Consider the following 12,738-nt stretch of genomic DNA (forward strand, 5'->3'; position numbering starts at 1 on the left):
TCGCTTTTTTGTACATTCAATCATTTAACCGTCGGCATTGCTGACTGGTGGCTCTGATAATTCACTACTTTAATTTCCAACCAAAATCGAGCCTGGGTGGGACTTCTATAATAATTTAAATAGAGTGTTGGGAGCACCCCACCCCAACCATAACACACCTACAACAGTGGCGACATAACAACCCGTCACATCACAGACATAAAAAGATTTTTTAAAAAAAATATGAACTAGTTTAGCAGTATTCGTGTCTAAAATGTTATTTAAAATATTATTCACAAGGTGATATTTTTATGAATCTAAACGAATAATTTTAACATTTTTTTTGTCCTTTCACACAAGAATTGTTAATACTTCTTGATTCTATCAGAACGTAAGGCTACTATTGGAATGAGATCCTTGTGTTTTTTTTTTAAATCTTAGTTATTTCTTTGGCATGGATTCTTTCAATGGCCTCCATTGCTTGCTCAAGAACATTGAATAAACCAATTTATGCCAAGGAGTCAGTTGAGGAGACTGAAATGTGCTAAGGAAATGGCGAGAAAAACTGCAAAAGTAATTCTTGGAAGTGTCGGCCGGAGAAACGCGCTGAGATTACGTATTGCCTTGCGCTAAGAGAGTCACCATAATAACCAACTGTAGAAATGATCTGCGTGTGATTAAAGGTCTATTTACAGTACTTAACATAAAGCTTTCAAGTTGAAACTGATGATGATATTAGAGACAAGATATTATATTCATTGGCTCTAACTAGCAAATCTAATATATATATATATATATATATATATATATATATATATATATATATATATATATATATATATATATATATATATATATATATATATATATATATATGCATTCATCTATGCATCCATACACACACACACACACACACACACACACACACACACACACACACACACACACACACATACATACATACATACATACATACATACATACATACATACATACATACATACATACATACATACATACATACATACATACATACATACATACATATAGTTTGAAAGAAAATATATAAAAAATTATCCTTAAAATGTATTAATCTTTACAGAGCTGGTAGGTCTACCTAAAGGACTCATGGTTCTAAGTTCCCAAAGTAAACCTACGCAAACACCATATTAAAAATTCAATACCTTAAAATTTTTGAGTGCTCGTGATCAAACCTATATTTATCAGTATAGATGAAACCTGGATGGCAGCTTCTGTGTAGAGGAAAGGATATGAGCCGTGGCATTTTCTGGACCTGTATGTGTTGGAATGTTTCAATTCCGCACTATAAAGAACCAGGTGCTAATTTTAGTAACGAGTGTTCCAAACTCAAGACTGTTAAAGGACTGAAATTCCATCAGTGAAGCAGTGTCTCTATTTGTTTTCACTTACAACTAGGATAAGCTCTCAAAAGATTCTTTTTCCTAAAATATAACTAGTATTATTAACCAATCAGCCAGATCCATATATACTCTATTTTATGTTCACACATTTCCAGGCTGGTTCCCAATTTTCCATATCATTAGTACCTTGTGTCTTATAGCACATTTATTTTACATTTATGTTTTGTTGTAGAGAATGACAGTCAATGTGATCATTTGCATATTCAAAAATCAACTTGTAGGTTTTATACTAGAAGAACTCAAGACAGCCAGGTATAATTTCGGAATGTCTTTTTGGAAGTCCGCTACCTTGAATCATATAAGGCATCGTGGGTACTCCTCAACGTTATTATTAATTGCAAGCAACAACTAAATTGTACCTAAACCTATCGACAGACCTACCAACTATATAATTTATGTACTGGTACCGAAAAGTATAATTGTAAAGTAATAATATATTATTCACATGTAAATTTGCTTAAATTATTTATCTTGTGTTTTTTATAACTTTGTTAATATCTGGTGGCGGGAATTTAACCATTTCGAAAAAATTAGATATATAATCTATCAAAACGAACGAGGAGATGGAAGGCATATAAATCAAAACAACAGCTAACAAATACATAACGTTAAATATTATAAAATGGTCCAAAGCTGGGATTATCTGGATCAGCCGCACAATAAAGCAACGATTGCATAGGCTTAATAGCATAGAATTACAACTATAAAATTGATTATCCGGGATATAATTTCCGCTTATATAAATTTACATAAAATAACAGATGTTGTTATGGCTCATCGATTTCTAGATCATTACAAATATTTTCCAGTATCAGCTCGAGTTGAAAGAAACTAATCGAAACATAATACAGTTAAAGGACTAATTCCTGTATAAACAGCCATGTAAAGTTTTGCAAACATAACCGTTTTTCCGTTTTATTTGTTTGTCTTGTCAATATTTTGTATTTGCCTTTGAAAAAGACTCATTAGGGAGTCGAAAGCGCTCAAGCCAGTTAAATACTAGTTTCGCACTGGTCGTTGTTGTTTATTGCATATAATATATATATATATATATATATATATATATATATATATATATATACACGATTATGAAGCGTCTATAAACACAGACAACCCGAGTCCCATGGCAAAATACAGTACTGCATTTAACAATCATCCCTTAATGTAAGCATTAGATTGAAAAAATCTCAAGGGGTGCATATAAGTCTAAACAATATGATCAGTACTAAAAGGAATAATCCATTACCATATGACATTGCGCTTCTTGACGTTTAAATGTAGAGAAGTTATAGTTCAACTCCATCAATTCAATTCCAAGCGTCCTTCAAAAAGGAAATAATCCAATGATACATGTTTCCGTGTTGATGATGAATATGTTTACTGTTAATGATATAATTAAGCATACATACATACATACATACATACAGACAGACAGACATACATACATACATGCCTACAGACAGACAGACAGACAAGCATACATACTTACATACATACGTACATACATACATGCATACATACATATTATGTACATTCTTAACTTTCGTGTGTCCAGTAAGTTTGATACAAACAATACTCGTACAAAACGCCTGTCCGATACAGTTTGATACAAACAATACTCCCTTACAAATCGTCTGTCCGATGCAGTTTGATACAAACAATACTCTTACAAAATACGTGTCCAAAAAAGTTTGATACAAACAATACTCCCTTACAAATCGTCTGTCCGATACAGTTTGATACAAACAATACTCTTACAAAATACGTGTCCGAAAAAAGTTTGATACAAAAAATACTCCCTTACAAATCATCTGTCCTATAAATTTTTGATACTAACAATACTCTTATAAAATACGTGTCCGAAAAAAGTTTGATACAAAAAATACTCCCTTACAAATGGCCTGTCCGATATAGTTTGATACAAACAATACTCTTACAAAATACGTGTCCAAAAAAGTTTGATGCAAACAATACTCCCTTACAAATCGTCTGTCCGATACAGTTTGATACAAACAATACTCTTACAAAATACGTGTCCGAAAAAAGTTTGATGCAAAAAATACTCCCTTACAAATCGTCTGTCCTATAAATTTTGATGCTAACAATACTCTTTCAAATTGCGCATCCGATAATGGTTGATACTAACAATATTCTTGCTAATCGCCTTTCCCAGCAATGCTAACAATAGTCACGTGCAGTCATATTCCAAAATAATCATATGTTTTTACACAGGAATGCAAAATGACACTTGATTCTCGTTTGGCATTGACAAAATATTTGTCCTCGTAATAATTTTCATGCGTGTGCTCATTTTCGTTCGGAAGAAAATTTTCCCTCTTATACTGCACAGGGCAGTTTTTGCCAAACCAAATAATTAAGTGGTTGGCATGCGCTCAAACTTTTAACCTGTCATAAAATATCAGATGACCGCACACGTCTGTTATTCCACCTTAGTTATCAGCAGAATCGGTAAGTGATTGTTGTTGTTATTGTTGTTTTAGGGTTTAACGCCATTTGCAGCACAAGATATGCTAAACGTGGCGGCCAGTATAAATGGTAGAGGAAGAACCCAGGAAAGAACCACATGCCCACGAGAAGCTACTGGCAAGCTTTCGTACGTACTCACATTTGCCGAGCCTGAGACTCGAACACACGCAGACAAAGGTGAGATGGTAGTGATCCGTCACGGTGAGCGCTTTAGACCACACAGACACAAGGGGCCTTGGTTTAGTGATAGCTAACAGTTAAACATGTAGCTCAAAGTACAGAACAAAACTTGTATTAATGAAAGTAAACCTCAGGCCACATATATTATGGGAATACCACATTTGATGCAATCCTAGATGGTAACGTCACTAACTTAAAGAGATCGGATCAATGGTCAACGTTTACAGTGACAGCAAGAATGTTACAAGTTAGGAGGAAATACTAAAAAATTTGTGTGCATACATATAACACGTTCAGGGCAGAATACAGTGATAGTACAACTTTGTAATCGAGAAAAAAATAATGTCATGATGATTTACGAAAAATGTCCAATTCCACAATTAGCACCAAGTTTCTGATAGTTTTTCATATGGGAGTAATAAATTTGACAAGAATTTGGAGAATTTTACGATTATTGGGCTAATTTTGCAATAGTAGGCTTGCAGTAATAGAATTGTTTAATAAACGTCTTTTTTTTACAAAAATTTAGGACAAACGGATAACTACTGGCATTCGTTTCCGATGTAATTTTTATCACAATTACATCTTCTTTCGTCAAACAATGTATTTCATAACGACCGGATATGAAATAGACCATGAAATGTATTCATCTATTGTAACAGGGAGTCTGTTTTTGGAAGTCATTAAACATTACGATATCAATGTAAGGACATTTCCTCAGTTTTAAAATGTTTCTTAAAAATTCGATATGCAACTTTTCAATAATTGTGATACGTTCAAATGCCCAAACTCTTCACCCGTAAAGTAAAATATATAATATTCATAACACACATTTAAATTATGTTGAGAAAAAAAATTCTGCGGTAATAAAATGACAGTGTCTTCGGCATAAGCAGTATATAAAAATTCGAAAGAAAAGGGACATGGAGTGATCAGATAATTGAAACTGCATCCTTTATCTAACATACAGCTTTCTCAGTCTTGATAGGCGATAAATACAATTGGCGAACACTTTATCACTTTGCCTCACACTCATAGCACACTGAAAGAAAGAGGCCCGCTCACGCGCATGACGGGCACAAGAACTCATTGTAAGATACATATTACATATTATTCAAAATATCCCCCCTCCCCGATATTGTTATCTAATAGTTTCAGCCGCTGCCATATCCTGCTAATTTGATAAAATTTACGATTTCAATTAATTAAAGCACAAAATAGGTTCATCTTGTAGATTTTTATAAAATTTCAGTAAAGGCGTGAAGACTCTGGCCTGAATCCGTATTATTTTTCTTTAAGAGCATCGTGAAAATCTAAAATACTCTGAAATATTTTTTTTTTTTAAGTAAAACGTTAAGCTCAAAATCCTGATAGGTCTATAACTATCGGGTGAGCTTGGGTCTCCGTTACTCTTAAATATTGGTCTGATTATTGTTTCAAACCAAGCGTCAAAATCAGACCAGTGTCAAATAATATATAAAGAAAGATATATAAGGTCAACAGCATGTCAAAGGTACATTTTGTATATTCCTTTATCATATGGCGGTGTTCTGTTTTTCATAAAACGTTTAATGCAATTTATTTTTTCTGACCCAATAATTGCAGAATTAAGAATTTGGTCATTGTCATATATTGCAATATTTCAGTCAATAGTTTAATTTCCGGGTTCATATTCCTAGTTTTTAAAAATTCAAAGAATTCGTCGATTTTTTTTCGTCCTTACTAAAATATTTAGAATTTCCCAATAATCGCTTGAATTTGACTTTTCATTTGCCGCAACATTTGTCGTTAATCTCTTTATCTTTTTATTTAACTAGTTCATTGCTTTGCTTTTGGGGGGCGAGGTATATTTTTAGCATGTTTGTTTGCTCTGCCTCTAATTCCTCGTGTAGCACACACAACCACCTGTACAATGCTTTTTAGCTTACTGATAAATACTTTGTTCAAAGTCTGGATACATCACATTTCTTACACAAGATGTGTTTGTGTTTGTGTCTGTGCTTTGGCTTTTAACGTAATTTTTTTTAAAAAATGTCAGTCATATTGCTACGATGTCAGCATTGTGGCAGTTTATAGTGATGACTAACACTGGGGCATCTTGCCGCAGACACATAGCATGATATCCCACCCAGTCACATTATCCTGACACCAGGCCGACCAGTCCTAACAATAATCTCTTAATGCTGAGCCCCTAGAGACGCAGATTAAGTGCCAATTTTTAAGTCTTTGGTATGACTCGGCCGGGGCTCGAACCAGCGACCACCTGCATCCGAGGCGGACGCTCTAACCGCTAGGCCAATGGAGCGGTCTGTTATGATCCTCTTAAACATATATCGATATGAAGCACACGATTTTTCAGTAGACGTGTTTAATGACACAAGCCTAACCTATACGATTTGTATGTGTACGTTCTTTGTGCAATGCCTAAATTTAATAATCACACACGTTTAAAAGAAGTGTGTTTTCAAACTGACACCTTTACTGATGTCTGGTTGTTGTTACCAGGGACGTCATTTCAACTTTTTTTTTTGGGGGGGGGGGGCAAAGCTTGATGGGTGGGGGGAACATGACGGGCTTGTTAATTTTCGTATATAGGCAACGTCAATTTTACATTTTACAGCACACGCAAATTCAGAGGGGGGACCCCCCACCCCACCCCCATGACGTCCCTGATTGTTACATCGGCTTTGTTCCGTTTCTAAATGAGACGATTAAGATTAACAAAATTAGCAATTATTTGTGTGACAGAAGTGATTAACAATGGTCAGAATTAACTGTCACAAATTTTTGTTCTTGCGATTTAACGACGATTCAGCTATAGCTGATGATCAAAACCATTTTCCTATCGTATGCATAAGTTTAGTAATTCAATAACGCCTTTAACTTGTAAAAAGCCTCATTTAGCGATTTAAAACATACAGAAAGTTACATTCTTCGAACGGCAAGTTAAACTTAAAAGGTTTACAAATAAGAAATTAACTGGATCTATTTATAGGCATTATCAGAGCTTGATCTAATTTTACCTATAACTTTGCGTTTGCTTACAGCCCCGGCTCAATCACACGTGTCTCAGTATTGGGGCAAGTGGTACTAGTCTAAGGTTTCGTGTGTATTAACAAAGGGATGTAATGAAATGTGTTGAACTAAAAGTTTATTCCCTAGCTACATATTTGCTACATATTCGCCAGCGGTGTGTATAAAAAAATAACCAATGATTCTAACCAATAGATGTTTTAGTGGGTAACACGACTTCAGTTAAATACCGATAGATCCATGTGAGGAAAGCGTTTAACCACGCACCACTGTTATTATAGATTGATTTCTATTGCGTGAGTCGGTCATAACAGCAGTGTGGAGCAATTCAAGTCACTATAAAAGTAGCCCCGCTTAGAAAGACTATTCGTTGATGGAGTTAGATTTATGGCCGAGGTTGCCAGATCTAAAATGAGAGCAAAAGGAATAGTACTGTTATTTCAGAGAAGTACTGGAAAATGAAAACAACAATGGAGTTATTTTAGGTGTTCTGAAAGAAACCTCGATGATGAAAAGGCATGTACACACGAATAACGTAAGTGTAAACGTATGATCAGTTATCAGTTTGTTTCTTGCCGGATTCATGATGACACAACAAACACCATACTGACTCATTCCTCGTTTCCTTGGCTATGAAGTTTGGCTTTTTCTTAAGTGGAAACGGTTGACATAAGTTTCAAAATGCTAACACGGATCGCAATTGTTGTGGTTGTTATAGAAAATTTATTCTCGAGTTACGTATTAATAAATGCACTTAAGATTCAAATCGCTGTTATTATTCCCTTCGATAACAAGAGAATGTTTTCCGTCGATCGTGTCATGCCATCTATTGAATATTCCATCGAAAAGATCAGGAATATGTCTTTACTTCCTAGGTGGTATGAAATATCAGTGGAGTATGCGAATTCAAACTGTAATAGCAAGGATGCGCCAATAGCCGCATTTAATTTTTACATGAAGAAAAATGTCAGCGTTTTTCTTGGACCAGTTTGTGACTACAGTCTTGCTCCCGTGGCCAGATACGCTCCATACTGGCATATTCCTGTCATCTCACCTGGAGGTTTTGCCCATGACTTTGGCGATAACAAATCTTCTACGGAAGCAGAATACGCAACACTGACCCGAATAGGGGTCACCTTTAATTCTCTGGCGAGAATCGTAATTCATATGATGAAGTATTACGATTGGTACCGGTTGAAAGTGATATATGACGGGAACGGACGCAGCGATATAACTCCTCGTTTTTGTTGGCTGGCAGGAGCCTCTCTCATTCATCATTTGAATAAAGATCGCAATCGAAGCATCAAGTCGGATCATGATTTTTATCTGTACATACCTGGTGACCATGATATTTCAAAATTATTGCGAGAAGAAGTTGGAAATTCCTACAGCAGTAAGTATCTCACATGTACAATAATGCATAGACACCCATTCCCTATTTCTCTTAGCCTTGTTCTTGCTTTCTCCTAAAATAATATCATATTTCCTATTTTCACAAGTTTCTTTCAATGGCAAATTTTATTAGGCCGGGGTTTCTAGTATTTCACATATTATGTTTAATTTAGTTGTAAAAGTATCCCTCAATTGCACGTATTCAATGAATACCGTACGTTTTCGCTTATAAGAAGAGCCTAAATGAAAAAAAATCAAAGATCGCGATCTCCCGTCGCAAATGCTCCAGCAGATCTTGGTCTATATTGCTTTGTTCTACCAATTATTCCAAACACACTGCACAGATCCAGATCTGCCGGCGCATTTTTCTACGGTAGATTTGGGTCTGAGAATTTACAGTTGCACTCGTCTTATAAGCGAGTGAAAATGGTAACAACTCTTTGTTGTACCCGAAATTCCCAACTTGTATAAATAGACTCGACCTTCTCCAAAGATACAGTCGATCTGGACATCACCATTTCAGCTAGCGTGGACCGTTGTCGACTTTTCATGCTAAACTACAATACCCATTGATTCATGTGATGTGTGCATACTTTATCGGTATTTTCGGTTTCCCAACTCAGTACGCCAACCAAACCGTGTACTATTTTTACCAAAGAATAGATGAAGCCTTTCAAAATATTTTCCTCAATTTTCCCCGTAACATTCATAGAGGAATTATATATATATATATATATATATATATATATATATATATATATATATATATATATATATATATATAGTTTCTATATCAAACATTTTATTTCACTTGCCTACATCAACAACTACCTGCATAGTATTCCTCACTTTCTCCATACTGGTTGCACTCTCTCTCTCTCTCTCACACACACACACACACACACACACACACACACACGCGCGCGCGCGCGCAACCACACACACACGCACACATATTAAAAATAACGTGGCATTAAAAGTGTTTATACTATTGGTATATCAAATTGTAATCAGCCCATGGCGCATTAACACGCATATATAAACATTCTCGTGACTGTCTGGGGTTGATTCTACATCAGTTATCAAGTTCCACACATTACTCATTAATGATTAATGAAAATGACGATAAAAAGTATTAATAATCCCCGTTTTTTAAATGAATATAATTTGGTACACATTTTCTTCACAATATTTCTGCTTTCTGTTCTGTATCGGACAAGCCAGGCAGAAAGGTGGAGTGAGAGAGAAAAAGAATTGGCTGGACACATAATCATTTAAGATCGCACCTATAACACACGATGCATCGTTGTACCATAACCTTTATATATTCTTTTCATCGGCAGCATGCCTACCTTCTTACCCTAGGCAAAGTTTGCTAACGAGGGTTGGGGCGGACAGGGTGGTTACCAGGGGCGCCAGAGGTCTTGGAGCGCCGAAATAGCTGATAAAATTTAAATTGCAAGAAAATCATTGGCGGGGCCATTATCTTCGACCCGGGCGCCATTTACCCTTAGAACACCACTGCTAACAGCTCACTTTCTCTTTGTGATGTAACATGACACCTGTCGACATCAATTCATCTCTCCTTCGGCAAATCCAATGTTGTGTAATCCAGAATGCCAGTTTCATATGTCAACACCACAACGCAGCTGGAAAGGGCTTGCATAACTGATATATAAAACATTGTAAAACGTCTAGTTAAAACATACATAAAGTATCTCCAATATAGTCGGACCTAAGCTATTTTTCGTTTAGTTTGGTATGCTATGGCGGTGCACAAGTTACTGACGAATCAACTACATTGTCCACTGATACACCACGGTAGCCGAGCCATACTGATTTGAAGGGTGGAATCAAACCCGCACCCATATAAGTGCGACTCCGCCACACGAAGGCAAATGACTCCGTTATTCGTCTCAGCTTACATGATCCCGATAAGAAATTATTGTGCACAGGTTTCTGGACTCTTTACTATACAACTATCACCGCAAATTTTGTAAAATGAACAAGTGCCATATCAAATACCATAAGATAAACCAGCTATCAAGAAGTATATTTACCTGTCTTGGTGTGACTATAAGTACAAAACCTTTCTATTGTTGAGGAATTTAATCGAAAGGCTTCACACAAAATCTCTCCTCTTTTAGGCACCATGCACATATACCTCCTAATGAGCAAGAAAAATCATTCATGTGCCACTAACATGCTGAAATGTAACAGCTGAAAACATTTTTTTAAATATTGCTAACCTATTACATGGGAGTTTCTTTTTAAAACTAGTATGTTACATGCATCTTGATTACGTGCCCTTATGTATATGAAATAAGTCAAACTGTGCGTGTTGTTACGACTCTACAGTCCTAAATTAAGAACAGAAAAATTCAACAAATTATTTATTTCCCTACAATACAAAATGAAAATTTAAAAGGAGCTTACAGCATTTGTGAATTAAATTCCACATAGAGCTTAACATTATACAAGTCCAAAAGTATAGTTTTCCGAATAAATTTCAGTATTGAATGCGCCGATGTCTCAGTAGCCTTGAATTAACTGATGTGTCAACAGTCTTGACGTATCACAATCATGTAATCCAGAATGTCCTTGAATGAATTCACAATAATCCCAAAATAGTGAATTAGTCCCCAAGTCAATAAGCACTTTGTAATTCCAATGAATATTTTAAATAAACAAGTCTTCAGATTAGAATCGAACACAACCAAAAGACTGATTTCGGAAGACAGGCTTTAAAACAGGAATCAGTACTTCTGTTCATCAAAAGCTTTATATGAAAACATGAGACACTATAAAAAGACCAGGACGCTGGTATAGTTCTATCAAATTCGTAAACAAGGTCAGTTTCACTTAAATTTTAGCAAACTACAGGGCAAAGATTAGATAGACGATGGTTTTTCCAAGGGCGAAACCGATATCCTGAACTCAAATTCAAATAAACAGGTTTATAAACGTCATCATCCATTTGAGTAAGTACAAACGGAAAGTCGTACATGAATATAAAAAACGGCGTATATCGTGCTCTTATCTTTATATAACGATTGCAGAAAATTATTTTATCCCCAACAATTACAACTGATTAAATTTTTTTTTAACGCCACATGGATCGTTATTTAACACAATGTTGTAAACATGTTTAAATGATAAACATCAAACGAATACGTGTATTGGCTGTATTACATCTCTCCTGAGTGTCACTTAGACGTGGAAACAAACTTACTAGCAAATCAATAAAAAGATCGAGTGAATGGAGTAAGTAACTAAACACGAGTCTGAAGTGTTTTGCTTGCACAAGGCCTCTCAACATGTATCCATAGATGCGTTATATTTCACCTAAATCTGTAAATGAGAATGGATGGATGAATGGGATGGATGGATGGATGGATGGATGGATAGATGGATTCACGGACAGACAGACGGACAGACGGATGGATGGATGGATGGATTAAGGCACATCAAATAGTACAGGTCTGTATAATGCCAAGCCAATGCCCACACGTGCCTTGCCCAAACTAACACATCCGGCTCAGCACAGCCTAGGCTGGATTCGAACGCGTAACCTTCTGACTTCTGAGTCCGGCGCGCTAACCAGCGATTCAGTTCACCCCTTCCGGTAATAATAAATGAATCATTTAAGTCATTTTTAATGGCAAGGCAAACCTTTGCTAATTATTCTCACATATCTTAAAACAAATTCCCAAAATGTACCCACCTGTGAACCAACTTAGTATTCAAACAGTATGGGGAAGGGATGTCAAACGGATAGTGTACAGGCCCGGTCCCAGGGCAAGGCAAACGATGCAACTACATTGGGTCCCGCGCTTTCAGATGCCCCGCGCTGTTGGCTAGAAACTTTACTTTATTGTGATGAGATTGAACCGGATTATTTTGCTTGGGCCCTGCTCATCGTTTGCTACCTTGGGCCCAGCCCATCCTAGGGCCGGGCCTGATGGTGTACCGCATGAAAATGATCGCAAATGCAAGGTCATTTTACTTAAACCCCAGGTTAGTTCACGTCCATATCATCGTTGTTGTATATTAGTTACGTGTAACATTTCCGTTATCTATCTCTCTCTCTCTCTCTCTCTCTCTCTCTCTCTGAAACACACGTTTTATATACTTATTACACTCCCATAAAACTGATTGTTTTGCCCATACTATATTTCCAAGCATTTGTATCGTACAAGGTAGTGCCATTAAATATTAAACTTGA

The 12,738-nt window shown here is 36.0% G+C and overlaps 1 protein-coding gene across 3 annotated transcripts in view; it reads left to right on the forward strand.

Annotated features, from left to right (window-relative positions):
• LOC149793289 (atrial natriuretic peptide receptor 1-like) overlaps positions 1 to 12,738 on the forward strand; it is a 659,752-nt gene that overhangs the window by 205,430 nt on the left and 441,584 nt on the right. Inside the window, exon 1 of one of the 3 annotated variants that reach the window (XM_089967267.1) lies at positions 7,145 to 8,514. The exons of the other annotated variants lie outside the window; for them this stretch is intronic. Within the exon in view, the coding sequence (XP_089823393.1) occupies positions 7,803 to 8,514 (712 nt within the window). The 5' untranslated portion in view covers positions 7,145 to 7,802. Of the gene's footprint in view, positions 1 to 7,144; positions 8,515 to 12,738 lie in introns of those variants that run through there. 3 annotated transcript variants of the gene reach the window in all.

This window comes from Sinohyriopsis cumingii, chromosome 8 (assembly GCF_028554795.1).
Source record: "Sinohyriopsis cumingii isolate HCF-2022 chromosome 8, ASM2855479v2, whole genome shotgun sequence".
NCBI lineage: Eukaryota > Metazoa > Mollusca > Bivalvia > Unionida > Unionidae > Sinohyriopsis > Sinohyriopsis cumingii.